Source organism: Ursus maritimus, unplaced genomic scaffold (assembly GCF_017311325.1).
Source record: "Ursus maritimus isolate PB19 unplaced genomic scaffold, ASM1731132v1 scaffold_9, whole genome shotgun sequence".
Lineage (NCBI taxonomy): Eukaryota > Metazoa > Chordata > Mammalia > Carnivora > Ursidae > Ursus > Ursus maritimus.
The window spans coordinates 71,996,022-72,013,210 of NW_024427107.1; the positions used below are offsets into that span (position 1 = coordinate 71,996,022).

General features: G+C 52.4%; 1 protein-coding gene across 2 annotated transcripts in view; it reads right to left on the reverse strand.

The window, feature by feature from the left end:
- Window positions 1–2,839: 2,839 nt before the first annotated feature.
- The window catches only part of NDRG1 (N-myc downstream regulated 1), a 55,448-nt gene continuing 41,098 nt past the window's right edge, over window positions 2,840–17,189 (reverse strand). Inside the window, exons 11-17 of one of the 2 annotated variants that reach the window (XM_040625792.1) lie at window positions 15,934–15,990; window positions 15,116–15,167; window positions 13,983–14,030; window positions 11,897–11,932; window positions 7,961–8,012; window positions 4,683–4,753; window positions 2,840–4,652 (exon numbers count right to left, since the gene is read on the reverse strand). In XM_040625792.1, coding sequence (XP_040481726.1) covers window positions 4,542–4,652; window positions 4,683–4,753; window positions 7,961–8,012; window positions 11,897–11,932; window positions 13,983–14,030; window positions 15,116–15,167; window positions 15,934–15,990 — 427 coding nt within the window. In that variant the 3' untranslated portion in view covers window positions 2,840–4,541. Of the gene's footprint in view, window positions 4,754–7,960; window positions 8,013–11,896; window positions 11,933–13,982; window positions 14,031–15,115; window positions 15,168–15,933; window positions 15,991–17,189 lie in introns of both variants that reach the window. The other variant, XM_040625791.1, reaches the window with a different exon arrangement.

The window sequence follows — 17,189 nt, forward strand, 5'->3', positions numbered from 1 at the left end:
CTCTGTCTTCCAACAGTGAGTTTGGCTGTCAATGAATTTAACCATGCAGAGCACACGACAATTCACCTGTTACAACTACATCAATTGCTTAGAACCCCAATGCATTTATGTGTGGGGGGGGTGAATCCAGTCATAGTTGATTGGCCAGCAAGTGGACACCTAAGTCAAGCTGAATCAATGATTTTCTTTCCCTGAGGAGACACAACAACCTGATTGGTTCCATGTCCAAGAACCTGAAGGTGATAGCCTTTGGGTTAGGACTAGCGTTTTATGCTTTGGAGATACAAAGAAATCTGAACTTGGGAAAACAGAGAACAAGGCTGATGTGCTGCTCTCCAGGTCCCCTCCCTCATCTGGTCTCCAACCTCACATGTCCAGGTTTTGCCTTCTGCCCTTGGGTTCCACGTGGGACACAACCGAAGGATTTCCATGCAGCCTAAGTAGCCCAAGACAAGTATGTAACCAGATGGAGTGGGGCTACATCAAGGGACCAATCCAATGACAAACAGTGAGGTTGTGTCTGAGAAGGGACAATGAAGAAGGTGGCAGGTGAAGGGCCCCCACTGTCCCTTCAGATTCCACACATGGCTCATCTCAGTGCACACTTGCTCTCCTGGCTACTACTGAAACCCAAGGGTTAGGGCACAGAAACCAAAACAAGCAGCTAGAACAGAAATAGATTCCCAGCTGGCAAAAATCCTCTGAGTACACGCTCTCACAGCATCCAGTGCAGGCAAACACCTGTAAGTTCCTTCCCTCGGTGGAAGCCCGAGCCCTGAGCCACTGAGCGTGGCAGGTCCAGCCGCCGCTGCGCCACAGCCCGACTCCCACAGCTGGCATAGGCACCCCCTGCTACGGTGCTTGCTTCCCAGGTCTTCCATCCCCCACCCTTTCTCTGTTCTGACTCTGCACAGCACCCAACACAGAAAAGGTGCTTACTATTGAGTGTGGGAAAAGCTCCTACTCCTGTGTCTAAAGTCAGTCTCCCCAACCTGGGGTCCTCCAACCAGCGGTCAGTATTTAGAATTCAGGGGGCGTGGACTGGGATGACAGTAAACTGCGTCTTTGGGTTGACTGGTCTCTAATTGCTGTTCAGCATACCCTGTGTAAGCGGAGGCAGCACACCCCAATATCACCAGCTGAAATCACATTGTGGCGGCTATCTCCACATCTTCCGCTTATCACTACCTTGAAATTATGCTGAGATCGGCCTCGATGCTACTATTTAACTTAGTAGACGCACAAGCTATTAGTTGTGACATGGGGATAATCACATGTCACTCTTAAGTAGTTTCTTTTGTGATCATATCTATTTTTCCACATATAAAACTTCCTGCCTCACTGCTTGCTGCGCCCAGCGCTCGTTGTCACCTGCCCTGGACTACACTATGAGCTCCTTACAAGGGCACACATCTTCCCTCCTCCACACAGGAGTCCACACTGGCCCCGTGGCTAGGAATGCCTTCTTACCTAACTCCTCCTTGCCACTCCAAATCTATTTCTGAAACTACAGCATATCCACTCCCTGTACCATAATGCAGACGTCAAGTTTTATAGCGATCACACATTCGAAGAAACTCTTCCATGTAAGGGAAGAAAATCCAGTATAAATAACAGCAGGATAGCGATTTAAAAGGGAAAGCGGACTCGAGTGGGGGCTGATTTAGTGACTTCCTTCCAAACAACAAGTGTGGGAAAGCGGAAAAAGTAACAGGGTAGTGGAGAACCCTGGCTAACATGGCCTCAGCCAGGTGATCAAGGTCAACGGCATGGCGGGGGCGGGGGAGGACTCCTGGTGACCCATCATGCCATTGGTATGGCACTTCACCTCTGTGGTCTTTCTTCCAAAAACCCATCACCCCAGTTGAGGCACGAGAACAGCTACCATAGATAGAAACCTTCAATGAGGGACATTCTACAAAATGCCTGACTAGTGCTTCTCAAAACTTGTCAAGGTCATCAAAAGCAAGGAAAGTAGAGACACCATTACAGGCCGAAGGAACTTGCGACATGAGGACCACATATACTGTGACATCCTGGGTGGGATCCAGAGCCAGAAAAAGGACAACAGGGACAAACTCGTGACATTCCCATCAAGTATGGAGCTTAGTTACTAGTAATATGTCAATGTTGATTTCTTAGTTGTGACCAGTGCACCATACGGATGGGAGGTATTACCAACAGGGAAACTCGGTGTGGGGGTACAGAGGGACTCTGCATCATCTTCGCAATTGCTCTGTGAATTTTAAACTAATCCTAAGAAGCCTAAATAAAGATGGGACATCATCCTAAAACCTGTGTTTACATTTTTTTTCAGTACAGCAGAAACAAGCATTATAGTCGTTGTCGCTGGGTGTGAGAACGGGAGTGGTTTTATCACATGTTTTCCTGTAATGAAAATAAAATGTAAAAAAAAAAGACATTTCCTTCTAAATATAGGTTGAAAAGCTTTAACCCTTTGTTGCGGTCCTGCCTGAGCTACTGAGCCCCTGAAACAGGGCTGGTCTGAATTAAGAGGTGCTGGGGTGTGGAATACTCACTGGTTTTCTTAGCCTAAAGCAGGTCCGTCAGCTTCGTCACTGTCATATTGATTCTATATTGAAATGGTCATATATCGGATATGCTGGGTTAAGGGAAATACGGGATTAAAATTAATTTCACTTGCTTCTATCTAAAATACAGCTGTTAGAAAACGTAAACTTACATCGGTGGCTCACATTATATTCTCAGGGGACAGTGATGCCCTAAGGCGGGTGTCAGGAGAGCCAGGTAAGGAAGGACCCTCTCGCGACCGTGGGGCAGCACGCACGATCTCTCAGAGGAAAAAGACACAAGCCACTGCAAAGTTACAAATTTATTGGTCTGGAAATAAATACAAATATCTCATTAAGAAACTCCTCTGGAAAGACTTGTACACAACAGTTTCCTGTCTCGAGTCAGCCACTCCTGCCCTGACCCCTAACCTTTCTGCACAGGTCCAGGGAAGCCTCCGGGTGGCAGGGGCAGGAAACTGAGTCCCTGCCCCTCCAGCTACCTAGAAGCCTTGACTACTTCCTTCTACCAACTCTAGGGTCCTGGAAAGCACCAGGCCCCAGCGGCTGATTCGCACGATGATTCCTCCCACTCAGATCCAACTTCCTCTAAGAAGATCCATGGTTAGCCAAAATGAAAATCAAAAGCCAGTAGTACAGGAACTTGACAGCGACGCTGACGTTGCCCAGAAATGTCAGTGGTGCCGCCCCATTCAGCAAAAGGTTAGAGGGGCAGGGAAGAGGGGAAGGCAGGAGAGGGAAGGAAATCCCGTGGAGTATTCCAGAATCCTTTCATCTTCTCAGCCAACATTCCCCGTGTGAATCCCCACCCCCTGCAAGAGCGAACGGTTCTACCCGGAGATCCAATGATGTTCCCAGGTCAGAAACGTTCCACTGTCAAGTTCAGATTCAACCCCGTTTGTCAGAGATCAGAAGCTGGATTTAACTCAATCACACAAGATTCCTGGGAACCAGGGTGGGATCGACTGAAATCATGACTGCACTGGATCCCATCACAACCACAGAAAATCCCTTATACATCTAATAACCCAAACGCCCCCCACCCCGAACCCCAATGCCCCTGCCCCTCCCCCCACTGCATGGAGACTCATCACAGCCAAATACAGCTGTTTGGAATGTTTCCCTCCATAGCAAAGAAAGCAAGCACAAACCTAAGTCGTCTTCCCCATGAACGAAATCATCACTCACGTATTTGGGGTGGGAAGTCGGGGCCGTGGAGAAGGAGGCAGAGGGCAGAGCCAAAGGCCCGAATTCAATGATACCAATGTTTACCAAGACCATTTCTTTGGAAAGCCCAGAGAATTTTGCTGCCCACTTTCATTGTCCATTGAAAGGATGCCAGAAGAACAGGCTTGTATGTTTCAGCATTAAAAAGTGGATATATACACAAACTTTAAAAATCTGTGTCTTCACATCGACTGCGTAATTTGTTTTTCTAAGCATTCTAGCCTCCACGTAAATTCCACTTCTCCCCCGCTTCCTGTTTTGTTGAGTTAAAAAGAGCGACCCACAATCTGCTGCTCTCCCCCTCCCCAAATCAGAACAGGGTTCTGTTTCCAGAAACTGGGTCAGTTTGTCTTTAGTTGGAGAGGAAACAGGAAATAGAGGGGCTGGGCTTCCGACGAAATGCCCTTGAGGACCAGGATGCCCGGGTCAGCCTAGGCCTGGACTGAGGAAGTGTTTAGGGCGGCGTGTCTTGTTTTTGGCAGTTTGGCGTCTCTGAGGGAGGGTAGGAGGGTGGCCACCAGGCCACCCGTCAATGAGCACAGGACACGGAGATGCTTCTTCCCTTTGGTCCGCCCACCCTGCCGCTGCTGGGAAAGGCGCCCTTGACAAGCCCAGTCTAACTGTGTCCCCCCAGAGCTCTCTTACGCCATAAGCTTTGGGTTAATACGAGTTACGTGTGGTGTGGCAGGCGGGGGCGGGAAGGGCTGTAGGAAGGGCAGCTGCGCGAGCCCAGAGTCCAGGGGCGGCCGTGCTATAGGCCGCCTAGCAGGACACCTCCATGGACTTGGGCCCGGCGTTGTTGCCCGTGGCCCCGGAGTTGGGGGTGATGTCCAGGCGAGCACCCTCGCTGGTGTGGGAGCGGCTGCGGGCGCCCTCGCTGGTGTGGGAGCGGCTGCGGGCGCCCTCCAGGGACGTGACGCTGGAGCCAGAGGCCGTGCGGGAGCGCATCAGGCGAGTCATACTGGCCGAGGGCACTGGGGAGAGAGAGAAGAGGCACCCGGTTAGGGACCCAGTTAGAGAATGCCAGGGGCACCCGCATGCCAGCAATGGGCCCTCCTCCTGCCTTGGGGCCTCCTCCTGCCTGACCTGTCTGTCCCTGCGGCCATCCAGCCACCGGGCTCCCCATCCTCTCTGTATCCACTCACAGAGACGAAGAGCAAGGGCCCGGTGGTGGTAAGGACTTGCAATCACATGGTGGCCTGAGCCTAGAGGTGGGTCTGAAGGCCAAGTCTGCCACTTGCTTACAGCTGTGTGACTCTGTGTGCCTCTCTGAGCCCTCCATCCCCATCAGTAAAATGGGAATACCGATCGCCCAGTATCGGCACCTCTGTGTGTGCCCGCGTGCCACAACTCCCTCCTGTCTACAATCTCTGGAGGGCATCAGCTGGGCTAATCCCTCCACGCCCCAGGTGGGGAAACCGAGGCCACCCAGCAAATCTGCGGCCCAGCGGTCACTGTCATCTCTTGCAGAGAAGCCTGTGAGCTCCCAGGAACTATCAATGACACCGTCCATCCTTCAAGACTTAAAATACCCTTGCACAGAGCAGATAGCTGAGAAAGTGAAATGAAGACAAAGCGATCCCCCCCACCTGCACTGAGCTGAATCCTGCTCTTGACACACCCCCCCCCGACAAACTCAGAGCCACCAGCCCCAAATTCATAGCCACCAGAATCTAAGAATGGAAATACGGTCCTTGCCAATACATTTTGTTAAGATGGGGTCATACTGGATTAGGCTGGCTGCTCATAAGAGGAGACAGAACACCCCTACACACACACACACACACACACACACACACACACACACATGTGCACACGGAAGAAGGCCACGTGAACACAGAGCAGAGATGGGAGTCATGTGGCTACAAGCCAAGGAACAGCAAGGGCGGGCAGCTCCCTCCAGTAGCTGAGATGAGACAAGGAAAGATCTCTCGAGAACCTCCGAGAGGAGCTGACCCTGCGTACATCTTGATTTTGGACTTCCAGCTTCTAGAACTGTAGTATTGTGGAAGAACACATTTCTGAGTTTTTTAAGCCATCCAGTTTGTGGAGACTTGTTCCAGCAGCGACAGGAAACCAGTACACCTCCCACAGAAAGCATCACCGTAAAGGCCGCGTTGAACAACCGACGTCACCATCAGAGGCAACCGATAAATACGCACACATGCAGGGGTTCCGTCACTCAGTGGGCACAGGGTTGGCTTGCTGGGACACATACCCACAAACAAACTAATCTCCTTGCTGTGCTGAATTCCCTTCTCCAAGAGCTAGTGTTTAAATCCAGAGAGCTCGGGATCGCTCCCACATCTGTAGCTCACGTATTGTTTCCTGAGCCCCTATTTCTCAACCCCTAAACTGAGTCTTCCTGACCTCGCAGGGCTCGAGGGTGACCACAGAAGGGTGTCATGGATACAAAGAGCGAGTCATGCCTGGCCCAGCTTGAACAGGCGCTCCCGTAGATGACTACTGGCTTTCTCTGTGGTTCATGCCTCTGGGACAAAAGCTCGTCCTGCACTCTTCCCCTGTAACCTGCCGGATGCTTCAGCTTTCTGAAAATAGAAGCTGGTGTGTGTGTGTGTGTGTTGGAGGGAACAAGGCCTGCCTTCACTTCCTTTCCCCCAGAATACACTTTCGAGGCAGAAATCCAAGCCCAGGGCAGGTCCAAGGCAAACGAGTCACGATGTACGTCCTGCCAGGGAAATCGAGTCCGCCCAGCGGAAGGCAGCAGACCCGCAGACAGATGTTCTCTGTTGGAACAGGGCACCCAGGGACATGGACTCGGCCCGCAGCATGTAAACCAGGCTCACCGGCTCCTGGCCTCTCTAGAAACCAAACACGGCGGTGGCCAATCTTAAGACTGCGGTCAGCTTACCAAATATACCATTACTATTTTAAATGAACGAATAGTTTAAGTCTCGGGGGGGGGAGAAAAAAACGGAAGACATTAGACATTCAGACTTCCTCGTTAAGATGGGCACATAAATTCTAATTCTAAGCAGTCGGCAGAAAGAGCCAAAGAGCCACGTCACGGCTCACACCTCCAGTGGCACCATCTGTGGCCGCTACCCAACCGAGGGCTTACACTTGGCATTCTCTGTCCTGCTCACAGGACTGCGTTTCTGCAAAAGGGCTGGACGTGTCTAATGAATCAACTATAACCGTCATGCAAGAAACAGCAGGTTCTTGAATTATGCTTCTATTTACCCTTCAATTCCCAAATCCAAGGATTTGGAAGAGATGCACTGTCTTGAATATAAGCCACTTTATCACCCGCTTACATAGAGCTTTACGGTTTTGAAAGAACTTTCAGAGATCCCCACTGCGCTCCTTGCTTTGTCTCTCCAAACCTCAGCTCCACCATTTGTAAGATGAGGGAGGGTAAGAGGATCTCCCAGGATGGGGCGCCTGGGTGGCTCAGTTGGTTTTAGCGTCCAACTCTTGATTTTGGCTCAGCTCATGATCTCAGGGTCGTTAGACTGAGTCCCTCACTGGGCTCCGCACCGAGTGTGGACCCTGCCTAAGATTCTCTCCTGCCTCCCCCTGCCCCTCGCCCCACTCATGTGCACGTGTACTCTCTCGCTCTAAAAAAAGAGAGAGAGAGAGAGACAGTATCATGTAGGATCACTGTGATGGTTAAATGAGAAAAAATGGATTTACTAATCATCTTTCATCACTACCATCACCACCACCATGGTCACCACGACAACCGGAAGTCTCTTTAGAAAGCACGTGATCATATACGTGCAACTGATGAATCACTAAATTTTACCTCTGAAACTAATAAGACACTATACGTTAATTAAGTTGAACTTAAAAAAAGAAAAGAAAGCAAGCATGTAACCAAAATGTAAAAGATTTTCACGGTTTCACGGTTCTCTTTTTGGTGCTTAAAGAGTCAGTCCTCACCTAAATCTAAAGAAAATTCCCTGCTATGAAACCACGCCTGTTCATCCGTGGAGGGAGATGAAGCCCCCGTGGTATAAAGAAGGTGTTAGAACCCCTGCATGGCCGCCCATCTTCCACATACTGAAATATTTCTTCCCCTGACCTTCCTAGTTTGCAAAAAGCTGAGCTTGGCCAAGGTGATACAGAACACTCACTGAAGCCCGGTTCAGGCCACTGCGTTTTCAACTCGCACGCCTGCCCCTCACCCCACCCCTGCCCGGGAAGCCCACACTTACTGTATCCCATGCCCTGCACGAAGTACTTGAAGGCCTCGGCAAGCTTGGCTGGCTGCAAGAGCAAAAGGGGAAGTATGGTCAGTGGCCGGAGGTCCCGATCCTGAATGTCCCCATGGAGCTGTGCCCATGGTCACCTTCACTGAAGAGAAGGTCACCACATGTTGACTGGACAATGCACAAAAGTAAAGGAAAGACTACGGGGTAATCGCGGGGAGCGAAGTGCACTTTGGCTAGGGAGAGAAATTTCAAAATCACTTCACAACTGTGGGAGTTTGGTCAAGTTGTATGACCTCCCCTGTGAAACATGGACAGAGAGCCACACTCAGATCTGAGGGTTTCTGTAAAGAGGACCACACTGACAGAGTGATGTGTCCAACTCAGCATCTAGAATGTAACGGCACCGACATCCCAGGCCACCCATCGTGCCCACAACTTTGCAGCGTTGTCTCATTTTCTCCTGACAACAACCTTGTGAGGTTGCCGCCATTTCCACATACATTCCATTGCTGAAGAGTCACGGAGAGGTAAATAATCCATCCACGGTCATACAGTTAATTCACGGGGGGCGGGGGGGTCCTACAGATGAATCCAGGGCTTTCCAAACTCTGTATTCAAGGCAGTTCACTCTCAGCCTCAAGAGCAGAAAGGATGGATGGATGGATGGATGGATGGAAGAAGGGATGGTGGATCGATAAAGATGGATGAAGTAGGAGGATGGACAGATGGATGAAAAGAAAGGATGGATGGAAAGAAACAGAAAAAGAAGGATAGATGGATGAATGGATGGACAGATGTATGGATGGATAGATGGATGGATGGATGGATGGATGGATGGATGGATGGATGGATGGATGAATGGATGGACAGATGTATGGATGGATGGATGGATGGATGGATGGATGGATGGATAAGCCAATTAACCACATCAAAGGGGCTACGTGAACTGAAATGAGTTGGGAATGCTGAGAACACACCCAGTGCCATCAATTACTCCCCCCAAATTAAATCAGTCTTATCTGGGAGGTGAATGCTCCCAAGTAAAGGCCATATCCACAGTTTCATTAACTGTAACTCTCAAAAGCAATGCCCCGGGTCTCTGCTCCTCACACTCTTTCTGCCCTGGTGAGAAGTCACCAGGAGATGCAGGGTTCCTTCCCACCCCTACCCACTCCTGCCGCTATTCTACAAAGAGCCACATGGCATTTAAAGGAGAGGCTGTGGGGTGCCTGGTGGCTTGGTCGGTGAATCACTGGCCTTCAGCTCAGATCATGATCTCAGGGTCCTGGGATCAAGCCCCGCATTGGGCTCCCTGCTCAGTGGGGACCCTGCTTCTCCCTCTGCCTCTGTGATCTCTCTTGCTTTCACTCTCTCTCAAATAAAAAATAATAAAAATAAATAAATAAAGGAGAGGCTGTGCTCGAGTTGCCCCCGGGGCTCGTGTGGCAACAGTAAGAAAGTGACAAGAGTTGCCCTCAGGGCTGCGGAGAGCCACAGGGATCTGGGCCCGGCATGGTGGCAGAACAATCCTTCAGCCTCCTTTCCCCTCCCGTGACACTGGATAAACACTTTTCTCATCTCTAGAGACTGCTGCCCTTGCAAATGGAATGAGGGATGGGAACGCCCTCTGTAAACAGACACCCAACTCAGGAGGGCAGGAGGAGGAGGACTGACACCATAACGGGCCTCCCTGGACGGGTCTCCTGGAAGCCTGGGCTGGTTCAGCCACCGCCATGCATCTGCAATGTGTTTTCACTATGGTCAGAGCTGGATCTGTTCTCATTTCCAAACAGAGAAGGAAGAAGGCAAAGGAGGGAGGGAGGGAGGGAGGGAGGGCAGACGGAAGGAACACTGGCGTCCCTTCTCCCCAGCCAGCCTAAGGAGGGCCCTGGAGTAGTGCTGTCTCAGCAGGAGCCACCAGGAGCGAGCTGGATGGATAAAGTCTCCCCCACTCGCAGGCAGGTATTAACGCAGCTTCTGTCTAAGCAGGGCTCTACGGGGAGCCCATCTGTTCCCTCTGGAGGCAGGGACATCCCATCCTCCTCTGGTTTCCTGCAGCTGTCAAACAGGCATAACACAGCAGCAGATCGAACACTGAAAGGATTTTGTCCTCTTCTAGTGGGAGCAGAGGGAGCCACCACAGAGAAGCCAGCAGAGCCACCAATGGCCACGTGTGCCGACACTTCTGTACAGAGTTCCGGAGGGAGAAGCTGCAGTAAGATGAGATCCAGGGCCATGAGCCAAGTCCAGGATCCACTCAGTGCAGAAATGTGCTTCTTGGGGGTCTCTTCTCCAGACGCCCCAGTGAAATACCTCACTACCCCAAACAGAAGACACTTCTCTCTTGGGACAGCTCCAGATGCTACGAATTGTATCCTGCACCCAGACGAACCTCTCAGCCATCGCCCACTCCCTGGAGGACTCAGAGCCAAGACTCTTCCTTTTCCATCACACAGTCCTTGAAACTGGCAGGGCCACGAAATTAATCACAGAACTGGTCCCTCCCACACCGAGCAACTCTCTGTAGCGCTGCATGGAACACTGAGAAACCAGAAACGACCTATCAACAGCCAGCAATGGGGCGTCAGGAACACCAATTACAGTGTATCTGTGCGATGGCATTTTGTCCTGCCATTAAAAACAAGATACAGGGCGCCTGGGTAGCGCAGTCGTTAAAGCGTCTGCCTTCGGCTCAGGGCGTGATCCCGGCGTACCGGGATCGAGTCCCACATCGGGCTCCTCCTGGGAGCCTGCTACTTCCTCTCCCACTCCCCCTGCTGTGTTCCCTAATTAAAAAAAAAAAAAAAAAAAAAAAAAAAAAAAAAAAAACAAGATACAGAGCATTTCTTAATCAAAGAAAGAGAGCACTGAGATGTCAAGTTATGGGGGCAGGTGAAAAATATATACGCAATAGGATCCTAATTTTCCTTAAAGTAACAAAAAAAAAATGTATGAACTATATTGAAAAAGAGACTAGAAGTAAATACTTTCAAGTTTGTAACAATAGTAACCTGTAGTCAGGGCACTATGGATGTATTTATTCTTTTATTCATCTACATTTTTAAATTTTTATTGATGAACATGTATTGCTTTGTAACTAGAAAATTAGAAGTAATAAATAACACTGATTTTTAAAAAACCCAAACTTGTACATTTCAGGTCCTGGTCTATTACTGAAGAGGGCACACAGCCGTTCTCCCCTCTGAGAATCAAAATTTTGTTTGTCTGATCTCCCCAGCCTGGGGTCATTGCCCAGATGACAGGCTCATGGATAAGAAGCCCCTCAGCCAGGGCACGCCTGAGCCCAGGGCCTGAATGCACCTGCTGGGGAGAGCCAGTGGGGAGACGGTCTTCAGCCTCTGGTGCCTGGTACCCTCACCTTGGTCTCTCTCAACACCCTGGCAGGAGAGACAGACCCCAAATGCATGCTCACTGCTACAGGGGAGGTTCCCCAGGGAGCTCGGGGTGGGGGTGGGGGCACAGGGGGAAGAAGGGTACATATACCTAGAAAAAGACTCAGATTCAATCGTTCATCAAGAAAGCACTGGATTACAGAAACTCTGAAGTCCCTTTCAGGAAGGGAGGGAGAAACGGAAGAAAGAAAAGGCATCATTCCATCCTTTCCCACAGTCTGGTGGGCATGTGTCTCTGAGATCACACACCAGACACACCTAGGCTCGGGTCCACAGGCGTCAGGCTGTGTCCATGCATCAAACCCCTCATCCCTGTGAACCCCAATGTCATCTACCCCACTGGGGCTCCTAGGCGATCAAGTCCTGATGTCCAAGCACCTTTCGTGAACAGTCACGTGTCCGCAGTGCCGTCAGATGTCACAGTGAGGCAGGGGACAAGCAGACAGTGGGGGGGGGGGGGATTGGTGCTAAGAGGACACAGAGGCACCCGCCCTCCAGCTGGGGAGTGGTGACAGGTGGGACTCACCTGGGAGATCTGCGGGAGGCCACCACAATCCGCCATCTGGGAGAGAGGGAAGCCAGTTAGTGCCAACACCACCAGCACAGGCGGCCCTCCCCAGGGGGGCCCACCTGCCGTGCCCTGCCCCCGTTCGGCCTCGTTCGGGGGGCACTGGGCACCTAACGGGTGGGGAAACACCCATCCCCACCTAGCAGGGCTGCTCTTGTTACCATCCATCTCAGCCCTGACCTGTGTCTTCTTACAACCGAGTCGCTAGGTGCTCTGCTAGGCCCCAGAAGGAATTTCCCTCGGTTCGAGAACCAGAAGGTGCGCATGTCCCCCTGTGGAGGCTCACGCTGGGCTGGGAGAGCTCGAAGAACCTGCAAGGTCCTTCCAGGGTCCGTGTGGCCCCAGAGCCTTCAGCGCGTGAGGCCCTGTACACACACACTCTCTTGAAACATTCCCTCAGACAGAAACTGCTCGATCTGAGACTTCAGGCCTCAGGGTCTCTTCACTGGCCACACTGGCATAAATACAATAGCTTCCAAAGTGCCTGCTGAGTCACCCAACTTCAAGCCACCATGTTTTCATCAAGGCCGCTGCAGGCACGTGGGACTATGGCCCAGACCCGGGGCTCAGGAGACCCGGGCAGCAGGGTGGGACAGGGAGACATGGGACCAGCCGGTGGGGGAGTGACAGTGGCTGGCGCCGGGCCAGGCCAAGGCCCAGAGTCTCGCTTCAGGACCACGCTAACTGGGGCACCCTGGGTCTGGCAATGCGGTGATGGAAGGCCAGAATTCATTCCACAGGCCACACATCACCGTCAAACAGGCCACTGATCGTAGGTTGTCACCTCCTCTCTGCAGATGTAATGAGCTGAGGTGAGGTCACACTGGATTAGGGTGGACCCAACATCCAATGACTGGGGGAGTCCTTAAAACTAGAGGGAGATTTGGACACAGGGACACCCAGAGAGAAGGGTGGGCGGCTTGGAGGCAGAGACGGGAGGGATGCGGCCACAAGCCTCAGGGGAACTCAGGCCTGCTGGCAACGGCCAGAAGCAGAAGAATACGGAAGGCGCCTCTCTGGAGCTTTCAGAGGGAGCCTGGCCCTGCCAGGCTTTGGACTTTGGACTGACAGCCTCCAGACGGTGAGAGAACAGAGACTCTTGTGCCTTTCAGCCCCCAGCTTGGGGCGCTTGTAATGGAGACGAGGACACTAACTCCCCCTTTCGAATGCTCCTTCCTCCTCTCCCTATCAGCAGTAACCGTGGCCTGTCCGTCCTTCTCCTAGGACAGAGGCCTGGATGCTGCCAGAGTCCAGACACAGATGTGTTGGGACAATTAAGACAAAGGGCTCCCAGGTTAGCCCATCAGCAGCCCCCTGGGGCCCAAAGCCCAGCATCTTCCAGCCCTGCAATTTCCTTGTGAGGGAATCTTGATAGAAAATGCATGTGAAGAGCTAGGTCCAGGGACCAGGGCCCCCTCCTCAGTATCTGACACCCCCAGTGCCATTCAAAGGGCCGTTGAGGGCACAGCGACCCACAGACGCTCAGCTTTTCTTACCCCCTCATTTCACGCAGGCCCTTCCCGGGTCACCTGCCCTCCCGGGCGTACAACCCGAGAGCGTCCTCACTTTGCGTGGCACCTTTGGGCAAGGCTGCCACGAACACACCAGGGCGGCTGAACTGCGCAGTCGGGGAGGGCACAGACCCTCAACCCAGCCTCAGGGACACCCAGCGCCTCGAATGTCCAGATGAACCTGCCGGACAGAGTCCTGCCCTCCCATGGCAGAGCCCCTCTCGGAGGAATGTCCAGCCCCACCCTTGGGAGAGCCCCTGCTTGCACAACTCCCGAGCCATCCCTCGTCAAAGCACGACGGCCAGCAGCCCAGAGACTCTCGGGGTCCCAGAGAGGGTTCCCTTCGTCTCTACAGCCTAGGGTGTCCGGCCGGGGCCCACCAACAGACCGACGTTCGTGAACGCGCACGTTAAATCATCGCTTCTATGGTCTCCGACCTCCAGCTGTGCCTCCACCAGGCACGACTCCATTCTGCAGCGAACTCAGGGTTTCTGAGAAAGAGCAGAGGCAAACTCGCATCACTTTGCCCGTACCTTGAGGAGAGTAGTCTTTGTTGGATCCAATTTCGAGTTGCACTCCACCTGTTCAAAGAAAGGGAGAAGAGATTCGCTAATTTTCCATCTGCAGCCAAAGTCATCAGCCTCCCCCCTTCGCCGCCACCACCATCAGCAACGCCAGCGTTCCCACCAGCATGGAGGGAAGAATGCGGGCTTCCAGACGAAGCAATGTGGCTGTAAATTCTAGCCCTGCCAGGACCAGCTGACTGACCTGGGACAAGTTACTTCATTTCTTTGAGCCCCAGTTTCCTTATTCATAAAACGGGGATAAAATCTTTTTTCAAAGGGTTGTTACGAAGATGAGCTAAAACCTAGTAGATGCCCCGGAAATAGCCGCTAAATGGACTTATTTAATCAGCTGTTGCCAGAGATTCTGCAAGTTCAACATCTCTAGTCCTGGCAACTATCTTCAGACGAAATGACATACACTAAGCTTTGTCAATGACCATCTTAGAAGTGCATCCAAAATCGGGCAAAATACCCACATGTAACCCGTGATGTTCAAAGTGCCTATAGTAGAACTATCACCTCCCTTCACGTGAACAATATATCTCTATTGATTCACCCTATGATTATGCCCAGGGAGTTAGATCACAGGGAACTCACAGTTCCTTTGCAAATCCCACTCTGTAGCCCACTGCACAGGGCATGTCACCACTCAAGGCCTCCGCTCGATAACCCCTAAGTTTCCGGGTCTCCAGCTACGGGGATGTTGGAAGGGCCGAGTCTGTGTTTTGCCTTCACAACATCACAGGTGGGAATTAAGGGATGAAATGACCCAGAAAGCCTTGTCTAAGCCCCTCTCCCCAGGGACCTCTCTGCCTTGCCAGACAATCAGGCACCAACCAGGTCTGAACACTCCTGATTCCCAAATAAGAGGAGAGTCTGTTGGCCAGGAGGCCAAGAGGCAAACATGCCCATCTAAACACACCAATGGGAGATAGACTGGCAGGTGCTGGGGCCTGGGAGAAAAGACAGAGGACCTGGTACCAAGCAAACAGAGCTGGCAGTAACCAGGGAGAGGCTCGTGTCTGGGCCGTCTGCCCAAAGGCCAACCACATTTGGACGGTTGAATTAAGCACAGAAACAAGTGGATGGTTCCTACGTACCACAGCATCCACAGCAGGAGAACTGTCCCCAACCACCAACAAAGCAGGACACCTGGGGGCAGGGAGAGAAGGGGGAGTTAACACGAAGTTTATTTAAAGATTCGCATGCTCTCAGGCCTGCCAAGCTGGGACCAGAGTTCTAAAAACATTTATTTTGGTTTCCCCAGTACCCTTTGCTCTTTTTACTTTCTTCTCCTTTCATCCTCTGCTTTGTTCTTAGGATACACTAGGACTGTAGTCATTTATACCTTAGTATGAATTTCAGCCAGAGAATTTTTGGGCCCTGATGGTTTTAGTTTCAAGCATTCTCTCCTCAAGGAAGGAAGAGTAGGGCTTTGTCAGCAATCAAGCCAGAGACCAAGAGGGCAGGCCTGGCAATGGCCAAGTTCAGGTGTCAAATAATATGGTTCACTTACAGAACTACAAAAGATAGACAATACTGGTAGAATGCAGTTAGTTGTACCCACGACTGTCTTTTCCTTCTAGCCTTACAGGGCACTTTAGGGTCTCCAGGCTCTGTGACAGCAAAGCCTAATGCAGTATTCAACACAGAGCAGGTGCTTAATAAATTCTATCCAGCGTATATTCGGCTGCTTCTCTGAGATTCAAGGCTCCCACCCAGGTCTCAGGGACACGTCCAGGAACTGAACCCCTCCCTGCACAAGGCGTAGGAGAGCGGGGCTGGGTCATGCCTGACCCAGGGCTTGCTGATTACGATGTCCTGGCACAGAGCACCACTCCTGCCAAACACAGAAAGAAGGCCCTGCCAGTGGCTGAGCAATGTGACACAGACGGTGAGGGGGAGAAAGGTCACTCACTGCAGGGTGACTGTGTGGGCTCCGGGCATCGGCCGCGCAATCTCCAGGTCCCGCCGGCTGCGGACAATGAATACACAGTTACATCGTTCCGTGGGCAGCTCCTCCCATCTCGCCCATCCTGGGAGGTCCTGCCATTGGCCGTTCTGGCAAAACTCTTGTGTCCCAGCCCACATGGCTCTTGGCACATCGCAGCCTCTTGGGGTCCATATAAATGGTGCCAGGGACAGCGGGACTCATGCATTTCCTGTGGAGCCCACCTCCTTGTCCCCAAGCCCGAGTCCTCTAGGCAATCTCTTTGAGATCTCAGACCTGACCCTTTCACTCCCTCATTTCAAACCCTCCCTCGGTTTCCCACTGGGCTGCGTCACGGCCAGCGTGGGCCCGGCCAGCCCCATGGCTCACCCCACAGACTTCCACCCAGCCTTTCGCCTGCTGGCAGCTACCACCAGACACCTTTTCCCAGCATATGACCTGGAGCCAGACCGGCTGAATTCAAATCACACCCCTCCCCTTCCTCACTGTGTGACTTCGGGCAGAATGCTGAACCTCTCTGTGCCTATGCTTCCTCAGCAGGAAATGATGATGGTAACAGCATCCCAGGATTTCTAAGAGGAATCACTTGATTCCTATGGGCATCAAGAGGGCAAGGCAGTGTGTGGGGCTTGGGGGGTGGGGATGGGGGGTTGCTCTGGTCTCTGCGTGCCCACTGCCTTGACTGCTCCAGCTCCTGGGAAGTGTTTGCTGGAGAAATGTTCTGCTGAGTCCCACGTCTCCAGTTACCAATTGGGGACATGACCTCTCCCCTCCTGCACTGAGAGGCGGGACGCTGGGAGGATGGTAAGAGGAGACAGGCACGGAATTTTGTGACAGACGTTAATCCCCTTCATCAAGTAAGCTAATGAGCGCAGGAGAGACAGCCCATGAGGCTCCTTCCTGTCCCCTTCGCGGGAGCGCGGCTGGCAGCGCTGGCCTGGCAGAATGCATTCACTGGAGTTTTCAGAAACCCTGGCTGACACCAGTGTTCCCGAGCCGTCCCCTCCCCTGAGGTCCGGACCAGCCCCTCGTTATCACGAAGAGGGGTACCCCCTTGCCAAAGGCCGGAGGGATGTGTTCCTCGTCCTTGGCAGGACTTACCTCCCAGCAGCCTCTCTGGACTCCTCCCTCCCCCTCCTCCCCCCAGTGCTCCGCTGCCTGCTCTCTTCGCTCTCCTCACACCTGACCTCTCCTGACAGTCGGCGGGGGGGGGGGGGGGGGGG